This window comes from Antedon mediterranea, chromosome 7, assembly GCF_964355755.1.
Source record: "Antedon mediterranea chromosome 7, ecAntMedi1.1, whole genome shotgun sequence".
In the NCBI taxonomy this organism is placed as follows: domain Eukaryota; kingdom Metazoa; phylum Echinodermata; class Crinoidea; order Comatulida; family Antedonidae; genus Antedon; species Antedon mediterranea.
The window spans coordinates 2,510,311-2,534,698 of record NC_092676.1 but is presented as its reverse complement, the minus strand read 5'-3'; the positions used below and the strand labels follow the sequence as shown (position 1 = coordinate 2,534,698).

At 30.6% G+C, this 24,388-nt stretch overlaps 1 protein-coding gene across 16 annotated transcripts in view; it reads right to left on the bottom strand.

Moving 5' to 3' along the window:
- LOC140053840 (liprin-beta-1-like) overlaps positions 1–24,388 on the bottom strand; it is a 125,535-nt gene that overhangs the window by 66,836 nt on the left and 34,311 nt on the right. For 12 of the 16 annotated variants that reach the window (XM_072098527.1, XM_072098539.1, XM_072098531.1 and 9 more), the window contains exon 3: positions 7,506–7,747. In XM_072098527.1, the coding sequence (XP_071954628.1) occupies positions 7,506–7,747 (242 nt within the window). Of the gene's footprint in view, positions 1–1,035; positions 1,164–3,131; positions 3,364–7,505; positions 7,748–19,201; positions 19,712–22,873; positions 22,980–24,388 lie in introns of those variants that run through there. The other 4 variants (XM_072098536.1, XM_072098530.1, XM_072098546.1 and 1 more) reach the window with 4 other exon arrangements.

The window sequence follows — 24,388 nt, the reverse complement described above, 5'->3', positions numbered from 1 at the left end:
ATTATGTAACCACAATTAATGTTTCCCATAGAGACAGGATGCATAAGTCACCGCACAATGGTAAAAAAAAGGAGGCCGACAGCCCTATCACAGTTCATTTGAAAAGAACATCAATCCAGTTCATTTTTAAAATGTTCCAAAATTTGAGGGTTGCCATTACTATAACCAAGTATGGTTGATATTATTTCTTAAGTTCTGTATCAAATTTTATGTGAAAAAATAATGTGCCCTTATATGGACATGATGATGTCATATCAGTACCATATTTAGGCATATCACTACCATATTTTGGCATTTTTTTATGTCAAACTAATTTGATAGTGTAGACAGAGCTTTATTCATTCTGAGGTCAGGAGTTGCAATGAAAATTTCTATTCAATTAAAATCTCTTTTCACACTGACTCTCTTTACCCAACTTTCATTTCTAATGGCCATTTACACAGGAGTCTTTAAACCACCCAAAATAACACAACTTGTTTTATAAAGATAAGACTAAGACTTACTGTCTTCGAGTTCAATTTTAAGTTTGCAAGATTCTAAATTTGGTTTAATAAGGTCAATTTAAACGCCTTGTGATTACATGATGTTGGTTGTATGTGAGCAGATAAGATAGAAAACGGCTGTTAAACTTTATTATGTAGTTAATTAAACGATATTTTCAAATAGCAATTAAATTTTGAATGTGATTTATGCTTTGACACCGACCATTAAAACTTTGCTTTTCTGTAGTTTTGCTTGAGGTAAATGTGTCATGAGTTTTGACTTAACATTAACCTATCACCAATCCAAAAACTTTAAGTTACAGTTTTAGATATGAATGTGACTACTACATTGGCATAATAAAACAAAACATGCCTACAAGATTTTACTTAACTGTGGTTGTTACCTCTAGAGTTGTCATTATTAATAAAAAGGTACTCAAAAAACTAAACTTCAAAGCTTGCAAAGACACACCAAAACTTGATAGAAACATAACATTTCTAGCATAAATATCAAAATCTATTCTACTTAGAACTATCAGTTACAGTACCTTACCTTTATTTACACTTTATTAAAGGTAGTAGATCAGCCGTGGGATAAAAACACTATTATGGCCTTACCAATCAAACCAACACTCTCAACAATAAACAGAAAATATATCCAGTTCACTGTATTGAAATATATCACTATAGAGCTATTGTGACACGTATAACCATCACTTGAACAGATCAACCAATGATATCGAAAACAAGAAAAAGGCAGACTGTATCAAACAATTGTGAGTCAACCACAGACAAACCTTTAGAAATAATGAAAGGAAAATTATTGAAAAATTCAATGAATACTTGGTAATAAACACAACAAGGTTATCTGTGATTGAATGCGCCCTTTTCGTCTTCAGTTAATCCGTCATTATCCGTGTCCTCTTTTGTCAGCAGTAAACTTGATGCGTAGGTGAGAGCTAAGTGCTAATTGACTGAATCTCCATTGGTCAAGTATTTAACATGATAAATGGTCATTTTTATAGAATTCAATTTGTATCAATTACATTTAGAAGTTTGTTCTCAAGACCTGTTGCCTAAACAGTATACAAACTGTATAATTGCAGTGGCACAGCAGCATGGTGGTCATTCATGTGTGCCTACTAATCTCAATGTTTTAGGTTCAAATCCAGTAGAAATATTTACTTTATGGCAAAAAAGTATGGTAACTATACTTCTACTAGTATAACATTTAACAAAAATTGGGTTAAAAAGACATCAGTAATGATGATGGTGATTTAGATGGAGAAATATATACAAAGAAATTAAAAGTTAATTTAAGTTATTTTTTAAACGATACTATAGTGCTATAAATGTTACTTTAATACTGCACATATAAATTATCTAGGTGTCTGAACATGTTCATTTTATATCAAGGCAATAAATATTAATATTCGGCCATCTGTTGACAAATTAACCAGATGATTATATACCAACAACAAAACTGATTAACAATAAAATGACCAACAATAGTATCCAAACAAACAGACCTTTAATATGGGTAATTTACTAATTAAAAAATAACAACTCTTGGATCTAATTTATGCGAATACTGAATCTCATGGCAACTAATCAGAAATTATTATTATTCATTCATTAGAGAGATATTGAAAGATTAGCAATAGTGAGTTTATAACAAGAACACAATATGCTATGCATAAATAAAGTCTTAACAATCAATGCACCAGATAAAAAACCAAGAAATAAATCTAATTTTAGTCTATATTAATTATTAACAGACTAATAATTCTTTAAGAACTTTTGCATTAGTGTGTTTCGTATTACTATAGTACGATTTCCATGCTGCTCTTATCGCATAATTTTTTATGTTGAACATGATTTTATCTCACAGACATATTGACATAAATTTTTAGATAACAACTATAGGAACCTTGAGTTCGAAAAGGTGTAAGTAGTTATCGCAGCTTAAAATAGAAGATGCTATTAAACCCCAACTGATTATGTCATCATAACACGGCGACACAGGAAGGTTGTAACATATTGATGGATAAACGCTAATTATATCTAAGTTGTCAATGTTAATTTAAATTCATTAAAATATCAGAAAAAGTGTCAAAAGGTCAGTTGGAAAATGGAGCGTGTTTATAAAAATAATATTGTAATAAATCCCAACTCCTTTTCATATTCTTTGATAAATAAAAGTAAGCAACTAATACATTTATAACACTGAACAGTGAATATTAATTGATTGACCGTTTTTATATAAATTTACAATATACATAATTAAATAAGGAATTATAATTAGTATTTGCCATATTTAGTGGTAGACAATAACTTTTAAAACATATTTTAAATAAATTAGCATAAACTCATGTACATAATTGGTATGAAAAATGGTATTCAGGTAATTTTTACACTACTTTACTATAATTTAATTTTAATAACTTGATTTTTAATTTAAAAACATAAACAGTAAAAAAGGAAAGTAACTTACCTAAACAATTAATAATAATATAAATTAATAATAATAATATTCCAAAAACTATATAAAGAAATCCAAGCGACTGATTGTTTTAAGCTTAATTTCAGAAGAGGGCACAAAAACACAGCATATACCAAACATAGGATACCCACAAGGGGGAAACTTACAACAAGTCCATGAGCCTAGCCAAACATAAGAACGAGTTTAACAATTTCCTACAATTACTTCATGTCACTCTCAGTCACGACCAATTGGACACTCTGTTACAAGATCAGGCATATGTATCATCTCATCCTGACCAATTAGAAAGCCTGTTATAAGAAGTTCGGTGGTGTACTTTACTATGATGTTGCTCTTAGTTGAGTTACGTCTCGGCAACTGTTAGAACTCGGGATGTCTGTAGACTGTTTTATTACTTTAAGTATGTTTAATGACACTAATTGTCGCTGCATTATCAACCAATTCTTCATTGAGAAATTTGGGCAAAAAAATGTTATCATAATCCATGGATCATTCTACTTTAAATATTTGAAGCCTTGAGAATATAAAAATAAAACGTTTTTAAAGATTAGTTCTTTGTAAAAATTAATAACAAAAAAACAATGGAACATGAAGAGAATACTAAGTTATTATAAATATTTTTGTTTAATTTTTTATTTCATACCCATCAACCCTGTCACTAGGTCAGGATTGAACCCCGGATCTTGGGATTGGAAGGCAAATTAACCACCAAACATCATTATTATTGATTTATTGTAATTCTCGACCCTCTTCTATTGTTTTAATAAACTTGTCAATAAATGATTCATATTAATAATCAATAATATAATCATAAATTTCAATATATGAATGATAATGTTATGCTAATAACTACCAATCGCCGACTAATTGTTGAATGGATTAATTAACATTGAACTTTAGTCATTGCTAATTAACCTGATTACAAATAACACCATATTAGGAAGTCTAATGAAATATAAATCAATTTAGAAAGCAGTGCATCGGACTACCTAGGTGAGTTTACTAATTGTATCAATTTTGTTTAAAAGGTTTTTAAATTTGAGTTGTGGCATAGATTGTTGAATAAATTGAGTAAAACACTTCCCTAATGCCTTATTATATGGTTGTATAATAACTATACATTGGGGACAAACATGTATGACAGTAAATCAAGATAAATGTAAGCTTTCTACTTACTGTACTTAAAAATTAAAATATCATTAAAACACAATTAAAAAATGATGGATATTCAATTAAAAACACACAATCTCTGAGTTTAGAACAACATGAATGTCTCCCTCTATAATCATATTCATATTGAGGGCAGCAGAGGTTTTAAGAAAAAAAAATTAGACAAGCCAAGATAAATTCCCTCTTCTATTTAATGATAAAAATCTAAATTGTTTTAAAAAGATAAAAATGTTATCTAAAACCTTGCACAATATCAAGCATTCACTGAACAATAAAGATAAGTAAGAAAACAAAAAAAATATTGACAATGTTCCAAATGTAAATTAATAATAATAATATTTTCATATATCAGTTGGAAATGTATTACTGAAAATAACGATATAAATAAAGTTTTGAATTTAATTCTGAAAATTAATAATATTAATACAATTTGTGAATTAGGTCGGTTATGACATTGACAAGAAGAATTAAGAAACAATAAAATTATTTGATATTCCTTGGAGATAATATTTTCACAACTTTGCCAAATGCTCAGTTTAGTATATGACTGAACATCTGTCGAAAGAAAGTCAGAAAATTATCATTCCCAGTACAAAAACTTCCGCAAGGATTCTATCGGCTGTCAGCACGATCGCTTACATCAGTTACCCCCACTCCCTTCCTTCTTCAATTACATCAAATTCAATAAATCGTCAACAATTTTTGAAATCTTGAAATTCAATCTCCTATATTACAGTCACTGTTTTTATACTAACATTTTAACAACAAATAATTCAAAACTAATGTAATGTTTTTTTTTTATCATCGTATTAATTATTTAGTTGTATTAACTCACCATGTAAATTATTTGGCACTATTTCTTTTAAAATAAATTCAAACATAATTTCTCTAAAACAAAATATTAATCGTAGTAGTCGTTTTCTCCTCATATTTTACATTTTGATAAAGGGAACAAGAAATTATTTCGTTTTTGTAATATACTGTTTTTTTTATATTTTGATTCAAAAAGGTGATCAAATAATCCATTAATTTTAATATCAGTTGGTTATTAATAGTGCCCTCTATAGTTTGAAAGAAAGTTATTTATAACTTTATATTTGATCCCCTTGGCATCATGTACATATTTTCAGATGGAATTATTATTCATATTTTCATTTTATTTCTTAAACATGATCTTTAAAAAATAAAATGACTGATAACTTGACATTGACAATATCCTTTATTCTTTGTATATCAATGATGTTTAATCAGAATAAGGAAGTGCTGTTGAGTATATGCATCTTTTGATTTGAATAATAACAATAAACCATTTCAACTGTACTTTGGTAACATAGATTATGAAAGTAAATACAGAATAATAAATAAAAATCAATATATCAACTTTTATGAATTTATTAAAGTACCTGGATAAAATTAAACTAAAAAGACAAATAAACACAAACGCATTATGAATAATAAACAACAGTATTACAACAACAAATGTTTTTCTAACAAATTGAAATGTAAACTTGGATTTAAATATGTATGAATATCTGGCAAAGTAATTACAAATTATTATTTTTTGGGTCAATATTACGATAATTTAATCGTGTAGGAAAAGAAAGATGTTAATTCAATCAGGATATTTATAACAGACTAAAGTTAAAATTTATAAAAATGTGATAATTATGTTGATCAAAAATGATGTATTTTGAAAGATTGTATTTTTTTATTTCTATAGTAATTATCTACAAATTATGATATATAAGCTGACATTCATATAAAATATACATCACATGACTTGGGTCAAAGGTCAAACAATGCAGAAATGAAATGTTTTCTTGTCATACTGTAGCACGCTATAGGTTTCAGATGCTCCTCAATTGGACAAATGATAAATATACAAGGTGTATCAGATTCTTATGAAAGAAATGAACACAAAACTTTATAAAATGTTTTAACAGATTGACATTTTCCATTTCTTAGGAAACAACATCTATAAGGTTGCAAAAATTTACGGACATCACGTCTTAATATGGCGCCACCAAGCTTGTTTAAGGCATCACACATCCGTGAGCATTCGTGATCAGGCAAGCATTGATATCGCAGAATAGCAACCCTCCATGAAGCGTCTCGTATATTTCCAGTATCGTTACAGCACGTGATTGCGTATCTCCCTGGACACACAACGGACTAAGCTGCCATGGTTATCCTTGACTTCCTCAACTTCGAAGCGGTTAAGTAACAAATGGGGGAAAGGGATTTGTACGGAATGATGCCGGGAAGGCATGCAAAGGCCAAGAGATCACAGCTGGATGTTTTAATTATGTGTAGTGCTATCTGGGATTCCTAAGGGTGCTGTTTTAGCTGTTCATGGATTTGTAACCTATACTATATAATTTTTATGTAGCCAATTTAGTAAGCTTTTATGTAATGCGTATTGGAAATAATGAGGTGTCAAATTATCTACAAGTTAAAATGAAGCAGTAAGTCACTTGTATAATTTTAACATAATTGATGAAAATATACAAGAAACATCAATTGAATCGTTTTTATAAACATATAAACTTCAATAAAAAGTATGAGGAACAGACATAAACTAAATGTTGGTACGAAATTATTATGATCTTAAAGCTCTGTTTACACTATAAAACTTTATGTATGTAACAAGAAAATGTGAAGTGCCCATATATGGACATAATGATGTCATCACTAACATATTTAGGTATATCACTACCATATTTGGGCACATCATACTTTTTTGTCAAATTAATTTGATAGTGTAGACAGAGCTTTACACGGTATGAATTGAAGAAGGTAAAAATTGATCATCTAGGTCAGACCATAAGTAAACATTTTCTTGTAGAATAGTAGAAGCTTCTTAAACAAAGAAAGAGCTTCTGTTTTTTAGTTAAGTCAAGTTAAACTCGTGTGTAGTTATCATATGGATTGATTTTTGTTAATTATGAGTAAGTATATGAAGTCCGAAATAAAGAGAAATGAATGAATGAATTTAATGAATGAATGGATGAAAGTATGAAGATGTTTCTCCAGCAAAATGGTAGAGTATTCATACAACGAAAACTATAATCAGTGGTTTAATATAGAATACTTCTATATTGTAATCGTATTAAACTACTGTGGAGTATCTTTGCGTCAGAGTATGGGCAAAAAATCTGACCAATTACTCAACTACCCGACGCAAAGCTACTACAAAGTAGTTTAATACAATTACAACCCTGTTGGTGCAGTACCCGCTGTTTACTTGGGCTCATGATACAAAGTGAAGAGTATGTACACCAGGCACAATTCTCTCAATTAATAGTTAATTAATTGGTTTTGATATTATTAATGAAATAGAGTTTATATACCTGTTTGTTATGTCCTTGAATCCAGTTTAAAATCACTGCTCTGGTCTTGTCCGGTACTTGCTCCTTCAACGACCATTCATCAAACCCATCACCGGTTTTCTCTAACGCTAAACGCAACTCTTCACACAACCCTACGATGTTCTTATTCGGGGCAGCCGGACGATATGGCATGAACTTACTGTTGGCGGACGTATTTACCTCGTAAACGCCATTGTTATATTCCATATTCGACAAGCTACTGCCTACAAAGTAAAAGGAAATTAATAATTGTTTAAAATTTATTAATTTACAAATTGGTTTTATTAGAGCTTAGAGAATTTGACAAATCGTGAACATGTAGCGTGTAAAAACAAGTAGAACCAATTTCCTGCCCTTTATATTGTTTGTAATTATTACAAGACGAAAACTGTTGGAATTTTCCATTGTTATTTGTTGTGAATAAACTTTAAGGAAATCTAATGAAGTGATGGTCGTGGTTCAATGGCGCGAATTAACGAGAGAAAAGAAAATAAAAAAAACAATAACGCCCGACAGGTTATTAGCAAGATTATTAATTCAAAAAGTGATTTAATCAATAATAATGACATTTAGTAATTGAGACAAAAAGAAACATTTTACAGTAATATGAATTATTATTTGCTAAATATTCAATTACAAAGATGCAATGTATAAAATCAAAACATTTTTCAACAAAATCTGTGAAAACAAATTGTAAATATAAATTTTAAAAATAGCTATAATGCTATTTCAAAATTTTACAAAGATTATCTAGTCAGAAAAAAATGTCAAAGTTCATTAATAATATGATTGACATCTTTGAAAGTAATTGACAGTTTAATTGCATGTAATAGATTAAATTTGATTTAGTATTTCATTTTTTAGCTTGTTAAATATTGTACTCTTCATTCATAAGCTGTTTTCACACGCACTAATTTAAGATGTGTTCACACACAATAGTGTAAGTTGTGTTCACACGCACTAGCTTACCTCCGCCAAGGAGGTATATGTAATCGGTAGCGTGTGTTTGTTTGTTTATTTGTTAGCAGGATTATTCAAAAAGTAATTACAAGATCTTTACCAAAATGAATATACAGATAGATATGTGGTCAAAGACCATTCCATTAAATTTTGTTTGTGGTTTTGTAAAACTGCAATAAAGGATTCTTTTATTTTTATTATTATGTAATGTACCTAGAAAACAAAATCATAAACATTTTGTACCATGCTCTCTGACCCAACTTTATACTTTATTACTGTATATTTAAACTACATTTCTTTTCTATTTACTTAAGCACTATCTATACTATCAAACTTTATGTGACAACAAATATGATATGCCCATATATGGACATGATGATGTCCTATCACTACCATCTTTGGGCACATCACTACCATATTTGGGAACATCAAACTTTTTTTGTCAAACTAGTTTGATAGTGTAGACAGAGCTTTAAAAAGTGAATATTATTATTACTGATAGCCATCTGCACATGCTCACAAACCAATCAAGCGCTGTGATAGCTTTTGTAAACTACTCTACTCTATTTTGCCAGAAAGTCACTTATTATTCACCTACTGTATAACAAAAACAAAATGAAACCGAAAGACCTCAATAATGAACTTTTATTATTATATGAGTCATACTTTTGATTCTATTTGACATCATGTTATATCACCATGCAATATTTATACATTGATAAACTAGAATAAGTGGGATATAAATAAACTGGTATAAATAAAGTGAAGAAAGAGACGAGAAGTGGAAATGAGCAGAAGTATATGTTTAATAATCATTCAAAATAAAGGGAATGAATGAACGACATAAATTTACAAATAACGTACAATATAGCATTTGCATTGAAATAATACCTAAGAATAATAAATAAGAATTTATCTCTTTAATCTCAAACTCAACTATGAGATTCATGAATTTTTATTTCATAAATGTTCTTTGTTAAGAAGAAGAAAGAGGGGAGGGAAATGGGTTATTCTAATGTAATTAAATCTAAAAAAATACTAAAGCATTTGAAGACATTTTAATTAGAATGTAAATGTGTATTTTATTTATTGTTGCAGTTTTGTTATGAAAATCCTTTTTATGCAGAAAGAATTTATACCTCAAACTAGTTTGCATAAAATATCATGCCCTAAATAAAGATACTATCTATATTTCAACATTCATTAATAATACAATTCAATATTAAAATATATGCTGAATATGTGCCGATGAATTTCAGAGGCCTATATTATGAAAGACGCTTAAACGAAACTGTTGATGGAGTCTAAATTTATCTCTCAACCAAAAACCCTTGGCTTGAACCTTTGCCTGTGATATGCCCTTAATCCCAAAACCACAAGCCAATACCTAGAATTCATTTTTGAAAAAAACTGAATAATTATGTGGAAAAAATAAATAATAGAATTGAATCAAGTATTTACATAAAAGTGCAGGAATTTATCAATCTTCTGCTTAAGTAAAGACAGTTAAGCACTTAAGTGAAAAACTGAGGTTTTATTTATAGATCAAAACTAGTTTTGTTTTTCCTTGAATTGAAAAAAAAAGGGTAAAAACCTTAGCTTAGGTTAATTTGAAACCGATTTAAGCAAAAGCATTGACTTAAAAAACGTTTAAAAGTTAAGATGATTTTTTTGCTAAGCACATTTATTAACTCTGACTCAAGCTCTCAATGAGGGAAACTGTTATAATTTATCAAACTTAAACAAATACAGATTGTGTTCTAATATTTGTTTCTAAACTCAACATTTCTCGTAATATGTCAATCAAAGCGTAAACAATATGGCTGACAAGCTCCCGCTAAGAGGTAATACTAAAGGAAATGTCATGTAGCAATTGCGAGACACATCGTAACACTCCCTCGTGGAATTAGTACCAATTACGTACTGACGTATGTAACAGCCTGGATAGGTAACAGTAAAGCAAAAGCGCAGAGAAGATTACCAGAAATGTGTTACAGGGGAAAGTAACACCCCAGAAAATGACAACATAATTGCAAGAGGATTTTAAGCTTTAGAAATCCATCAGTTTTTGGCCCTTTCTTAGAACAAATGTTGATGACAAAAAGCATATTGACCCCTTCCAACCAAAATCAAATATTATTCATGATTACTAAAACAGTTCAAATAGCAATTTCTAATCTAATCTAAAATTGCAGTAACGTGCCATCTTAATAATGTTACATATGGAATAATTTCCCCACACGATCCCCCCCCCCCTCATTTTCCCACAGTATAACACCTTACCTCAACCAAATGTACACAAAATGTATTATATTGAATTCTAAGATTTCTGAATCCAACCCTTCTAACAGCAATGCAATATTTTGTAGTACAGTACAATTAACATTAAGTACAGCACAACAGCCAAGAATAGAAGGTTGCCCGCACATTACTTTTTGTAATGTGCCCTTAATAGAGGTCCCCCATCGGAGGGCTTCTAGATGACTGTGTATAATGTAGTTTGGGAATGATACTGTATTTAGTTTGGTCTCAATAGACAACACGAAGATACTTACACAAAAAGAAAGTTAACTAATAAACACATGTCCCTTGTAGTGGACATGGCGCCCCTTATCTTTAGACAACTCTAAGTACCTTGTCATGCGTGACAATGTTGTTAATGTCACTTAAAGGCTCATCCATTTGTCAAACTATGAATCATTGGAACTTAAAAAGTCATTCCTCTTAACTTTTCTAAGTACTGTACACTCATTGTAAAATGGAAAATTTGAAATGAGAACTCTATAATTGGGAGATTTTTTTGGGGGGAGATTGAAGATGACACATAATTCAGGAAACTATTTAAGGGTACAATATGTAGTACAAGAGAACAATGACAATGGGTACATTGACAGGAAGAATAGATTTCAGGACACAATGACATTTAATTTAATAATTTTTACACATGACATGCTAATTAAATTTAATAACTGTTACACATGACATGCTAAATAAATTTAATATGTCGTTATATAGGGACATCATATTCAATGTGAAATTTTAATCAAATTTAATAATAATATATATTGTATATAATTTTAGATTTTTAAAAGTTTTATTCTCAATTATGATGGAATGCAATGATGATGTACAAACAACAAAAGTAATTTGACCAATCACAAGTGGCAGATTATTCCAAACTGTTGCATGATTGGTCAAGATTGTTCTATTGACAACAAAGCAAGATTACATAACATCAACTAATTAATAATAATCCTAATAACTAAATAAATAGGTTATATTTACGCTACACAAAATGTTTACTACTGATTGTTAAAAAAAATAATCGATAATAAATCATTATTTCTGAAGAACAATCATTAAAACTGTAACGTCAAAAAGTAGTCGATCAGCGTTTTTTGGTAAGAACTATTTCTTGTTCATTTTCCCCCCATAGATTTAAGATTGATAACTAAATAACCTCAAATTGAACCTGTTGTTATTGGAAATATATAATGGCACCTTGGGAAAATAAAAGTCTAAATAGGGTTATTGATTTTTGCAATTTATCATTATCTTATCTCCATATCAGGTCATTCCGCCAAGTTGTACTGTAATCTATAAAGCCCTTTTTTCTGATCCCATAATTCCTTACAAATTACATCATGTTATGCATCGTGATCACTTTATATGTATTGACACGTATTTGACTCCAAGAGCACATGGTGTTCTGCTAAATATTAATTTCACATTTTTCAATTGGTCAGCAAAGCAAATACCTTCAAAAAGAGTGTTGTGGATGCAGAAGCTATCACAACACTCATTGTAATGCTGTTGTTTGGTAGTTCCTTCTTAAATCACTATAGGTCTGTATTAAGCTAGGAGAGTGGGAAAGTGGGCAGGGGGAAAGAGAAAAATAAGGAGAAATTAGGGAGTGGGATTATACTTGGATTGCATTAACAATTAAAGTCTTATCTGAATTTAGTCTAAATTAGGGGTGGGATTATACTCGAGGATGAAATTATCCTTAGTGATATAACATACTGTATTAGAATTATAAAGTTCTTTATGTTAAAACACTTTGTATGGCCATATTCAGTTATGGTAAAGAGTTTAATATAGTTTTCTACTGTTATATATCTGTCAAAATAATTTTTACTTTGCAAAATACATTGACATCAGTGGAAAAAACAAAATATGTTATCCGATTAAAAAAATCTTTATCTATAAAATAGAAAAGCAAAAAAAGGAGGAAAAAAATAAAGAGCAATTAAAAAAAAATATAGGTCACATTGTGCAAACGTCACCAAAATCAGCGACATAAAGATTTTCAAAATCAACGGAAACAAATATTTTAATATGTACCATGTGACAGCCGACAGGACATTGTATTATTTCGAAAAGACAATAACACAGTGAGGTTGTTTTCAACAAATGCTCACTTTATTTCCCAAAATAGGACGTGTGAAGCGATGCGTGAACAACGATAATCGCAGGGTTCACAGGAATTGCTTAATAGACAATAATGACTTGGCTAGTCAGACAGTTGAAAAACAATTATTTGTCTTGACCATAAAACAAAAGAAGTGTTAAATGACCGTGTGAGTTGACTACAAATGTGAATATCAAGAGATGATAGGGGATGTTGAGCAGTTCATCTATGCATAAATCAAACGTATAAATCACACACTGTGATGATCTGATGTTAACCAATGTAAAATCAATTTAAAGCTCTGTCTACACTCACTTTCAAACTTTATGTGACAAAAACATGTGATGTGCCCATATATGTACATGATGATGTCATATCACTACCATATTTGAGCATATCACTACCATATTTGGGCACAAATAGTTTGATAGTGTAGACAGAGCTAAACATTATTTATCATAGCTTTGCTATGGGAGAACTTAAAAGAGCATCACAAACAAACAGTGTGTATGATTACCAAAAAAAATCTTGCTATTTAATTGCATAAACAGGCTAAAATGCAGTAACTGCAGTAATTGCAGTAGAATAGTTTTGCCATGGTCTCTTACACATTCATAGATAGTTTAGAGTTTCATTTTTCTCTAAAGCTCTGTCTAAACTATCAAACTAATTTGACAAAAAGTGTGATGTACCCAAATACGGTAGTGATATGCCCAAATACGGTAGTGATATGACATCATCATGTCCATATATGGACGGAGCTTCAGGGAAATGTAAATCTATTGAGTATCATTTTGTCATTAAAGGTTCAGCCAGAGTTCATACAGTACGGCATTTTACAACATTAGTAGATTAAATTCTATCACATCATTAAAATTCCATCATGTTCAAGGCTAACATACCTCAATGTAGGTGTGTTTATATAATCATCATTGTTTATTATGTCACTACCTATAGTATTGGTATTGATAACAAGTATAAATATTGATTTATATGATGTATTGAAAAACGACGCATGTAGTCACAGCTTTAAATGGTCGAACGAATCCCTTTTTATATTTTCTGAAGTGCCCTTTTCAAAGAGACAAGTGCAGAAGTAATGATAAATATCTATTGCAAAAGCACTGTGCAAGCTCTCTTGAAGACATGTTTACTCTCTCATGTCTCGAAAAGAAATGATGATGGCATAGTTCATGTACTATACCATTTGTGAAGAGGGGTGTTCAATGAAAATTTCTCTTTTCGAGGTTTTATCTTGCTCTTCGAGGAGAAACGGCTATTGTCGGTTTATCCAGATAAACTAGGCACAAAATAGACATGTGCTCAAGACAATTTTTGCTTCTTTTGTGGACAAAATGACATGGACATAAAAATCCAGGCTGTGGTAGATATTGCCGTCTTCAGTTAATAATTCATGATTGTGAAAATAATCAGAAAAATAAACTCCCATTAACTATCTCATCAACAAACTCGGCAGACCATAAAAGCAATGTAAAAACAGGGATAAAGACCACACATATTGTACAGGATTATACCCCTTATAAGCAGGGGCTAGGTACTATGTACTATGGTCTCAAATGGAAGACAGATGGGATAGAAAGGGGTCCAATTATAAGCCCAAACAAGTAGTTAATACCACGTCCCAAAGCTAGGTTAAGGCAATATATCAAAAAGAAACAGGGAGATGAATATCATGTCCCAATGGGAACGTAGGCAGGCTGAGACAGGTATCGAAAAGAAGCAAGGGGAAAATACTCTTCCCATGGGGAATAGGTAAGCTAAAGCACACAATCATTTTGTCGTTGGGGTGGGTAGTCTTGATAGATATGTAGGGGCAGATAAATTATAATAAGCATAGGGTCAACTTATTTGGGATGTCGTTTACAACATGTCCACTGTGATAATAATATTTTGCCTGTTATTATGTTATTAAAATACAAATTGATGGTAATGGTAGATGAACCCTGATATTGCCCAAAAAGAGTGTTATCTTGATGACCTAATTTCATGGAGGAAGGGAGGGGGGTCGGAGTAATCTTTGGTTAATGTTCCTTCCCCTTAAATTCATTGAATTAGCTTAGCTCTAGAAGTTCATATCGGTTATAATCCCATTTCTTTAACTTTAAGCCCATGGTCTTCATCTATACTCGGCTGGATAGACTTCTTTGTATTGGTGTTCAGTGGCACATTTTGTTTAATTTATACAAAATCAATATTCATTTTGAAAAGAACGGACTTTTAGGCGGTTATTTCACATACTATACAATACATTGAGCTCTGTCTACACTATCAATCAAACTTTATGTGACAAAAAAATGTTGTACCAAATATGGTAGTAATGCATGTGTACATAGGTACATCACACATTTTTTTGTCAAATTACTTTGATAGTGTAGACAGAGCTTAATAAATACAGTAAGATTTTGGCACTTTTATATCTCCCTGTCATTTTTTGGCAATAAAAATATCTTAGTTTTAAACTATTACCTAGTAACTACCAAATGGGCACATCAAGTTTAAACTAAGATATCTAAATGACAGCTTGGTGCACTATACCTGTCCTAATAAACATAATCATTTAACGTAGATGGCATAAAACTCTTTAATAAACTCATAACAAGAAGAAATGTTTTAAATTAAACGGTAAAGGTAAACCTCTTATCATTAATTTTCAGATAGGTACATCTGGTAGGCATTAATGATATTACTATCGCTTTCTTCAGAAGAACAAATGTGTCAGCACCAATCAGTGTTCAGCAGGGTAAACGGTAGCTCATTAGAAGGCGCTGTAAACAAGTATTGCTAGAGTGGGGGTAGGGTTGAGTGATTGATGTTGGCAAAAATGAATCTAATTATTAGAGGTCATTGAACTTCGCGGGTAACTAATGTCTTGTTTTCAAGCACAGAGGATGATTATTAAAGATGTCTGAAAAATAATTTTAACATTTTTATTTTAACATTTTTATTTTAACATTTTTATTTTAACATTTTTATTTTAACATTTTTATTTTAACACTTTTATTTTAACATTTTTATTTTAACATTTTTATTTTAACATTTTTATTTTAACATTTTTATTTTAACATTTTTATTTTAACATTTTTGTTGTTGAATATGCCACTTTAATGTCCCATAATAGTATCCAATTTGACCAAAAATTGGATCTGAACAAAATTATTTAACTGAAAAAACCGTAATTGTAAAGCAATTTTTTTTCTACGGAAGTGATAAACTTTATTAAAACTACAAAATAACCTATTCAAAATCTAATTTAATTAATTTTCATTTTTCATGTTTTTGGGGAGAATACATCTTTAAAGCGTGATGGGTTATCAATCAAATATTGCCAACGTTTGAGAGGTCTGTAGCTTAAACCCTGGGCATTACGTATCCCCATATTTCTGTTTATGTGCTGACATATAAACTAATACTTTCTCCCTTTTTTTACTTGTTTCCAATGCTCCAAGAATTTTTGTTTGCACTTTATGATTTCAAAACCATTAAAACTTCTATGATTTAAAGCTCTGTCTACACTATCAAACTAGTTTGACCAAAAAAGTGTGATGTGCCCAAATATGTTAGTGATATGACATCATCATATCTATATATAGGTAAATAACATTTTTATGTCACATAAAGTTTGATAGTGTAGACAGAGATTTAGAAAAGTTTCACATTAAATGCTATGTTCTCTATGCTTCACTTAAGTTTGTTAACATTTTTTTAACATTACAACAGAAGGAACAGACGTGTTATTTACTTCGCATGAGGAAATAACATGAGGAATATGGGGGTGGTTTTAAATCAAGTTAATGTTGTTATTGCTGTGCACTTTAGTTTCATTGGCATTTATGAAAGACAGAATACCATGCAATTTACAATAAAATAATAAAATATAAAGAAATAAAATAAGTTTAATACGTCAATATTAATATTTCAATTTTGTTTTGATAGTGGACGAGATGAGATGTGTGCACTTACAGCCTACCCACATATTGAAAGTTATCTAGATGTTGACACATTGAGAAATTAAAAAAGAAATGAAATTTGAATGTGAGGGAGAAAGAGGTCACAATCCAGGGGAGAGAGGTCACAAACCAGGGGAAGATGTCACAAACTAGGGGAGAGAGGTCACAAACCAGGGGTTGGCATAATGTGGTCACTTCATTTATATTTCTAAAGTATAATTTTTTTTATAATAATAATAATTATTAATAAGGTTATATTGCATGATGATGCAATATAACCTAATAAACAGTATGCTTGAAGCAGTTGAACTCTCCTCCTGGATCTTCTCTCATAAATGGACACCAGCCACCAGCCACTTCAAATGCCTGTTTGTTCTTTATATTTAATCAGTGCATTTTGTTAATTAATTTTACTTCATCCTAATTAAAAAATCAAATCAGGATTCAAGAAATTACTCCTTTACAAAGATGCCGGTATTAGATTTTTCTGTGACCCTTGACATGGTTGTCTAAAACCTTTCCAAATATGGTTTTGGCAGACAGCATAAACAAACAATAATTAATATATCTATGTCAAAGGTGAAAACAAATTTAAAAACCATGTCTATGAAACTATTAAAGTTAGAAGATAATCATCAATATTTATGACAACATTTAAGATTCAATGAATACATAAGTAAATCAATGAATGAAATGGAGTGTGAATTCAAGTTAATGCTGACATTAATAGCAAATTATTAGATGAGTGATCTGAGAAAGCAGTGTGAATCCAAGTTAAGGCTGACATTATTAGATGAGTGATCGGAGAAAGCAGTGTGAATCCAAGTTAAGGCTGACATTATTAGATGAGTGATCGGAGAAAAAAGAGGATATGCATCAAACATTAATCACTCTATAAATAATTAATAAAACTGTGAATAAATGATTAAGTTTACTCTCAGTATAATCTATTCCCTTCTGTCTCTCGTTTTTTTTATCAACATTTTTATTCCACAACAGATGGTTAGAGTAGTGTCTAGTTGTACTTGTACATGCTTAACTATTATTCGAAATGAGTTAAATAAAATGAAAATATTGAGAACATATAATTTGCTTCCCTTAATTATTAAAAAGTGAAGCAAATGAAGGTATCTTGGAAGGGAGGAAAGAAGAACTGGTAGGAAGAGGGGAATTAGCATTTCAAAATAGATTTCATACCTTTATTCAACAATAGGAGGACATGATACTAACTTCTTTAGGCATAATAATTAATTTGTTTCTAAATGCCCTATTGTAGGCCTATCCTTATCCAACACAACCTAGTCAATTCAGTCTCACTATGATATCTTTATTTAAGTTTATTGTAAAGCTGTGTAACTATTAAACTTTATGTGACAAAAATAATGTGATGTGGCCATATGGACATGATCATGTCATATCACTACCATATTCATCATATCTTTTTTTGTCAAACTAATTTGATAGTGTAGACAGAGCTTTATGTTAGAGTTTCTCATGGAAATCACCAGTATTTGTTAAGTACACCATATCTATTCTTTTTGTGGTTTTAATGTACTACTGTCAATTAAATGGCCCCTGGATGCGTTCTAAGTTCATAATCATTTGATAGACAGAAAGATGACATAAAATATACAATATAAAAGAAGTATCCTATAAACAAAGTTTCTGTTTTGGTTTTTTTTTAAAGACTTCTTTATAGCTTTTCTTTTCTATGTTCTTCAATACATTGTTCTTGGAGTATCATATTTCATTTTCAATAATCAATATTGTATACAGTCTAGTAGTTTATTGTATAATACTTTATCTTTATATTTTATTGTACAATTTAATTTAAGTAGCGGTTGATATTCATGGCAGAAGCAGCAATATAGAAATTAAATTCCTCAGTAAAAATTATCTTAGTGACAATTCACTCCAACAAATAAATCTAATTTCATATTAATTGTATAAAATAGATTCAAAGATAATATAGGATTTTACTGGGACATTTTTTGATATTTTACTAGGTTCAACAAGCATACAAGGGATATAGTCTCATAAATTAATTGTGTGTTAATAATATAACTTCTACAAGATTTGAACCTGTGACCTATCACCGACAAGGCGAGCGTCATAACCATTTGACCACTTTATGGTATACTTTTTTTCTTCAAAAAATAAATAACCTAACTCAAAAATTGAAAATCCATTTACACTTACTTTAACTTACATTGATGTGAATAAATTATTTTATAACAAATTATTCAACCAATAAAAAGTTATATCTACGACAGTGTATCAATTCTTTACAGTACACAAATATCATTAAAAAAAATGTACACCTCAACATTAAAACTTACCATTTAGCTTAACTTTCTTCTTTCTTCTTCGAAACATGATTGTATTGTAAATCTCCAAAGATATTCCCACAAAATTTATAAATCAATTGTACTCGATGACAGGTACAAGATAATTTGGCAAAGGGTGCAAAAACAGAGCAGCTGCTGAAATCTGCCTACAGAAATGACACAGGACTCAACAATCAGCAGCTAACAAAATGGATGAATCATGGCTGTGTATGACGATGGTGCTGGTAACCCTAGCTTGCTAGGCTATTACCAATCATAACAAGGCTAGCTTAGTAAGTTAAAAGCATTCAGTGAGTCCTTTAATAAGTTTCAACCTTCTTGTACAACCTATCAGGATTTGATTCTGATCTGAAACCAACTTGGATGACGAAGAGATGACGATGTTTTTGTGACTTGCTCCAAAGGAATGTAGGTTAGTAACTTATTTACTTCCTGTTGCTGATCAAAACTTTTTGTTTCAAAACTAAGAAATTCTCAGGTTATGATTATAAAAATAATTAAAAAGGTTATTTTCACTTCTCATAACCAATGGAGAGAAAATTTATTAGTTTTTAACATCTGAAAAGTTCTGGAAAGTTGGTAAATCTTTGAAACGATTGACTAAAAATTCTGATTAAAAACCCCTTTCGTTGATGTATCAATTATTTTAATTAAAATGACAACTTTTAGCCATAAACTGATGACTCACGTCGATCAAAAGGGTAACGGATAACGACAATAATAGCGTGGAATATTATATAATCCAAGGAGACACACTACTTGTTGCACTCTGCAAAATTGTGTCAAATCTTATATGTGATGAAATATCAGAACACAGTTTGTCGAATCTTCCTTAAAAAAATAATTGTTTATGAAATATCACAACAGATGAATTGAATTGAAGAATATCTTCTGACAACAATGTCTTGAAATAATTCCTAAAAAAGTTCTCCCAAATTTGGTTAAACGGTTGCAGTGAGCTAAACACAACAATCTTCAAAATGCCCAAACTCTCACTAAATAACTCAATCGAGGCCAGCAGGTATTGCTAAGCAAACAGGTCAAAGGTCCTTCAGAGGGTGTATGGAATTCAGAGATTATGCTAATGAAGAGGCAGGCTTACTCCAGGGATGTGATACATTCCTTATTTTAGCCTGGAGCAATCAGCAATGTCTTTTGTCATAGTTTGACACAGATTACTACTGTACAGGTACCTGCTAATGAACAAGTTTCTCTATTCTGAACTAATCAAGTTGATTCAGTTATTTCAATGCAATATCTACTAATGAAGCTACTTACATACCAATGTTGAAATCAAAAGCCCCACTGATTATTAAAAATAAAATTCTTGATATATCAATCATTAAATTTCTCATATCTTATAAATCATTTAGGAAATAATTGCAGTTTGTTGTGATAGATACATCATCACATTAAATTACGAGGTTAACAAATCATATATGGCGCCAGATAAATCATACAACATGTACAAGCTGAGAAGGGAAAATAAATATATGTAATGTAAATTGACGCATTTCACACATTTTCTCGCACCTTTCACAACTTTCAGCAAATTGGCAAATTTGTGGAAGTGTCAACATGGTTTAAATCTATAAAAGGCATATTACTTTGTAAAAAACAAACAATTGTTGCAATAATAAAATGATTAACTTAAACATTTTTGTTCCAGAACGGGAATGTACAGTAGCTACAGACAGGGCAAGAAAGATCCGTCAAGCTAGGATAAGTAGGACGCAGAAATTATTGAATCATTGTAAGTTCCTGACTGGGGAAGGGGGTTGGTACTAGTGGAAATACAAACTGGTATGATAAGAAAATATGATATCATTTTAAGCAAATATGTTAAGTTCTTGATGACTTTAATCTATCATAAATAAACCGTTAAATGATAACAGGAAACAGAGAGGCTTCTGGGTGGAGTTGACATAAGAATGATCTAATGCTCTGTCTACATTATCAAACTAGTTTGACAAAAAAGTGACGTGTCAAAATATGATAGTGACAAATGCCCAAATTTGGTAGTGATATGACACCATCATGTCCATGTATAGGCACATAACATTATTTTGTCACATCAAGTTTGATAGTGTAGACAAGGCTTAACACAGCTGATAAGGGAGGGGGCCTGAGATAGGAACTGAGGGTTAAGACGTAAATAATGTAGGAACTAACAGATTAAAAACAGGGGGTACAGTAGTTGGGGGAACTAATGATAAGGAGTTTGACACTTGTTTGTCCTTAAATGACTATGTACCTTAACCCTGACCCACTAGCATACACACAGGAAACATCAGTTTTTATATTAATTAACTTTTTAATATTTTTATATGTTATTTCCCATTTCAAACTCTCAACATAACATTGATTAAATATTTAGGATATTAGACAACATCTTGAATGTAGTTGATTAGAATTTGATGACGACTCTAAAAATACGATAACATTCCTTTCCTTCATGAATTTTTCTCTAAAACCTAGAATACCGTAATCGTTCTTGTAGCCGTCCTTTTCTGAAGACACATGGCCGTCATTGACGGATACTTTGTATCTGTTGACTTCAAAGCTGGTGAATGCTTGTAAGGAGTTTTGTTGAGTTGAACAACAGATTTAAATTTTTTTTAAACAACCGAATAAGATGACAAAACATAAAATGCCAAACCATTATAACGAAAATAATTTGTTAAACCTTCACTTCACATAACCTACTCTTACTAGTCGAAATACGGTATTATATGAATTGTTGATTTAAAGAACAATTATGGGATTTTCAACCAAAAAATATTTCATTTTTTAGTGAAACTTGGTATGGATCTTCCTACTTGTCGATTATAAGATGACATTCAGAAAGCACAATAAAAAATTCATTAAAGGCAAGTGCTTTAAAAAATTCAAATCTTATTTTCAACAGAGGAAATAGATTAGAATAATAATCTCTTATGATCCTACTCCTGTGTCTTTAATTTAAGGAATTATCGAGATTAATAAGTTGGATTAAATCCCTTACTGAAAGATTAATTAACAGATTTAAATGTCACTTAAAGATTTGATCAATGTCACTTACAATGTCACTGTGCTAGTTATATCACATCCTATGAATAAAGCAACCTTCAATTATTCTTACAATTAAAAATAAAAATATAATTAATAAATAATTCATAAATTCAATAAATTAATGATGTAGCAACGAAATAGGTTAAGATACATTACAGTATCACCAAGGTCATAAATAAAAATATTAAAATAAGAAAAACATTCATAAAAACAATAACAATAATATAATAATAATATAATGACCTAGCAACGAAATTGATTAAGATGCAAGGCCGTAGCCATGATTTATAAAGTGGGGTTCTTTTTGTTCTTTAGTTTGAAAAGGGAACTTCAGAAAAAACATGGAGTACATTCAAACCATCATGTTACATTTATATGTGTTAAAGTGACAAGTGTTAAAGCTGAACAAAAAGGGTAATTTGCATAGAATTACAGTGTGTATCCCCATATATCAGACATATCTACTACTATACGTTCAGTTTTGTTGTGACACTTCCAACCTTCCTAGCTATGAGATTTTCTGCATATCATGATTGTTTCTACAAAATAACTTCAATGTGAACCAACCCTACAGAAGCTTAAACTTGTAAACAAAACAACATTTGACAATACCTCTTTAAGTTGATAAATACAATTGTAAATTCTTTCAAATGTGATATTCTACAAAAATTAGCAGCTGTTCTTGTAAAACCTTCTGTGTATACGACTAATATTAATAATAAACAATTGAGCAGATCAATCTAATTTTACCACGTTTTATGAACACACAGACGAAGAACGAAGATGACATAAAATTTTACAGGAAGTCATTCCCAGGTAAGTTTAAAGGGAAAGTTTCTGAATATAGTGACAGTACTTTTAATTACAGTTTGTGAAAATAGAAACCAAATTAAGAACAAATTTGGATGCTTGAGGACATAACATGATTATACTCCATATGAACGAAGACTGCATTATAATAACATACTATTCAGGGGACATCCCTATTAAAGGATTATTATTATTGAGGCTATGCGCTATATAAGCCCCATTTATTAGTATTATTTATTATTTGCAAAGAAAAGCCTGTATACAGTTTAAAACTCTGGCTAACCCTATTCACACACACCCCTATTAAAAGGGGACACTTACATTGGATCCTGAAGGTGTCCCCTTAATAGAGGATTTTACCATTGTATTTAAAATTAATAAAGCAAAAAGCAAAATTAATTTCACAGGGAAAATTCAACAATGCCAATAGCCTGTGTACGGATGGATTAAACCCTGATACGGATATGTTCAATTAGTTTGTTCCAGTATCCCGTCGGGTTGTTGCAACTACTGGAATTAAAGTGCGAATGTTATCTATGAGTAGAAAGTATCTCTTCCATGTACGGCATGGTACAGAAACCACATGATCGTCGTCATTCATTCGTTTCACTTTTAGCTTTCACTGTTTCTGTTTTTCCCGTTGCTAGTTCTACCTACAAACAAACTTGGAATATGGTAGTACAGTTGAACCCTCCTTTGGGACATCCCTATTTAGAGGACGGGTCTATTAAGTGGACACTTTTCCTGTGAAACAAACATGATGAAATACACGTTTTAATTAACACTACTGTCTAACACCCATTCAAGGGACATATCCCTATTCAATGGATACCCCTATTAAGGGGCCCACTGTTGGGTCTTAAACCAGGTTTTTACTATACTGGATATTGTAAAAACAATGCTTGGATAAATCTGGATTTAATAAAATACAATTTAAAAAAACATGAAAGTTTTAAAACAGGCTGAAAGAAAAGACCAAAACTTTCTTCATAATATTAATTAGTTCAAAAGCAGGAAATTAAAAAATATAGCATCATGCAGTTTATTTTAACTGACCTGATTATTTGAATACGGTAAATATCCTTTCAAAAAATGTATTTTAGAGAGAAAAAGCACACGACTGGTACACCCTGCCACCATAGGTTAATTACCATACAACAGTAGACTATATGCCGTAAACGGAAATTAAAAAAAATAGATTATGAACAACTCTTTTAAAAACACCAATAAATAGAAATAATATATAATGTCTTGGGAGGCAGACTAGGGACTGACAGACAGACTGAGAGACTAGACGGGGTTAAGGCGTTAAATTTA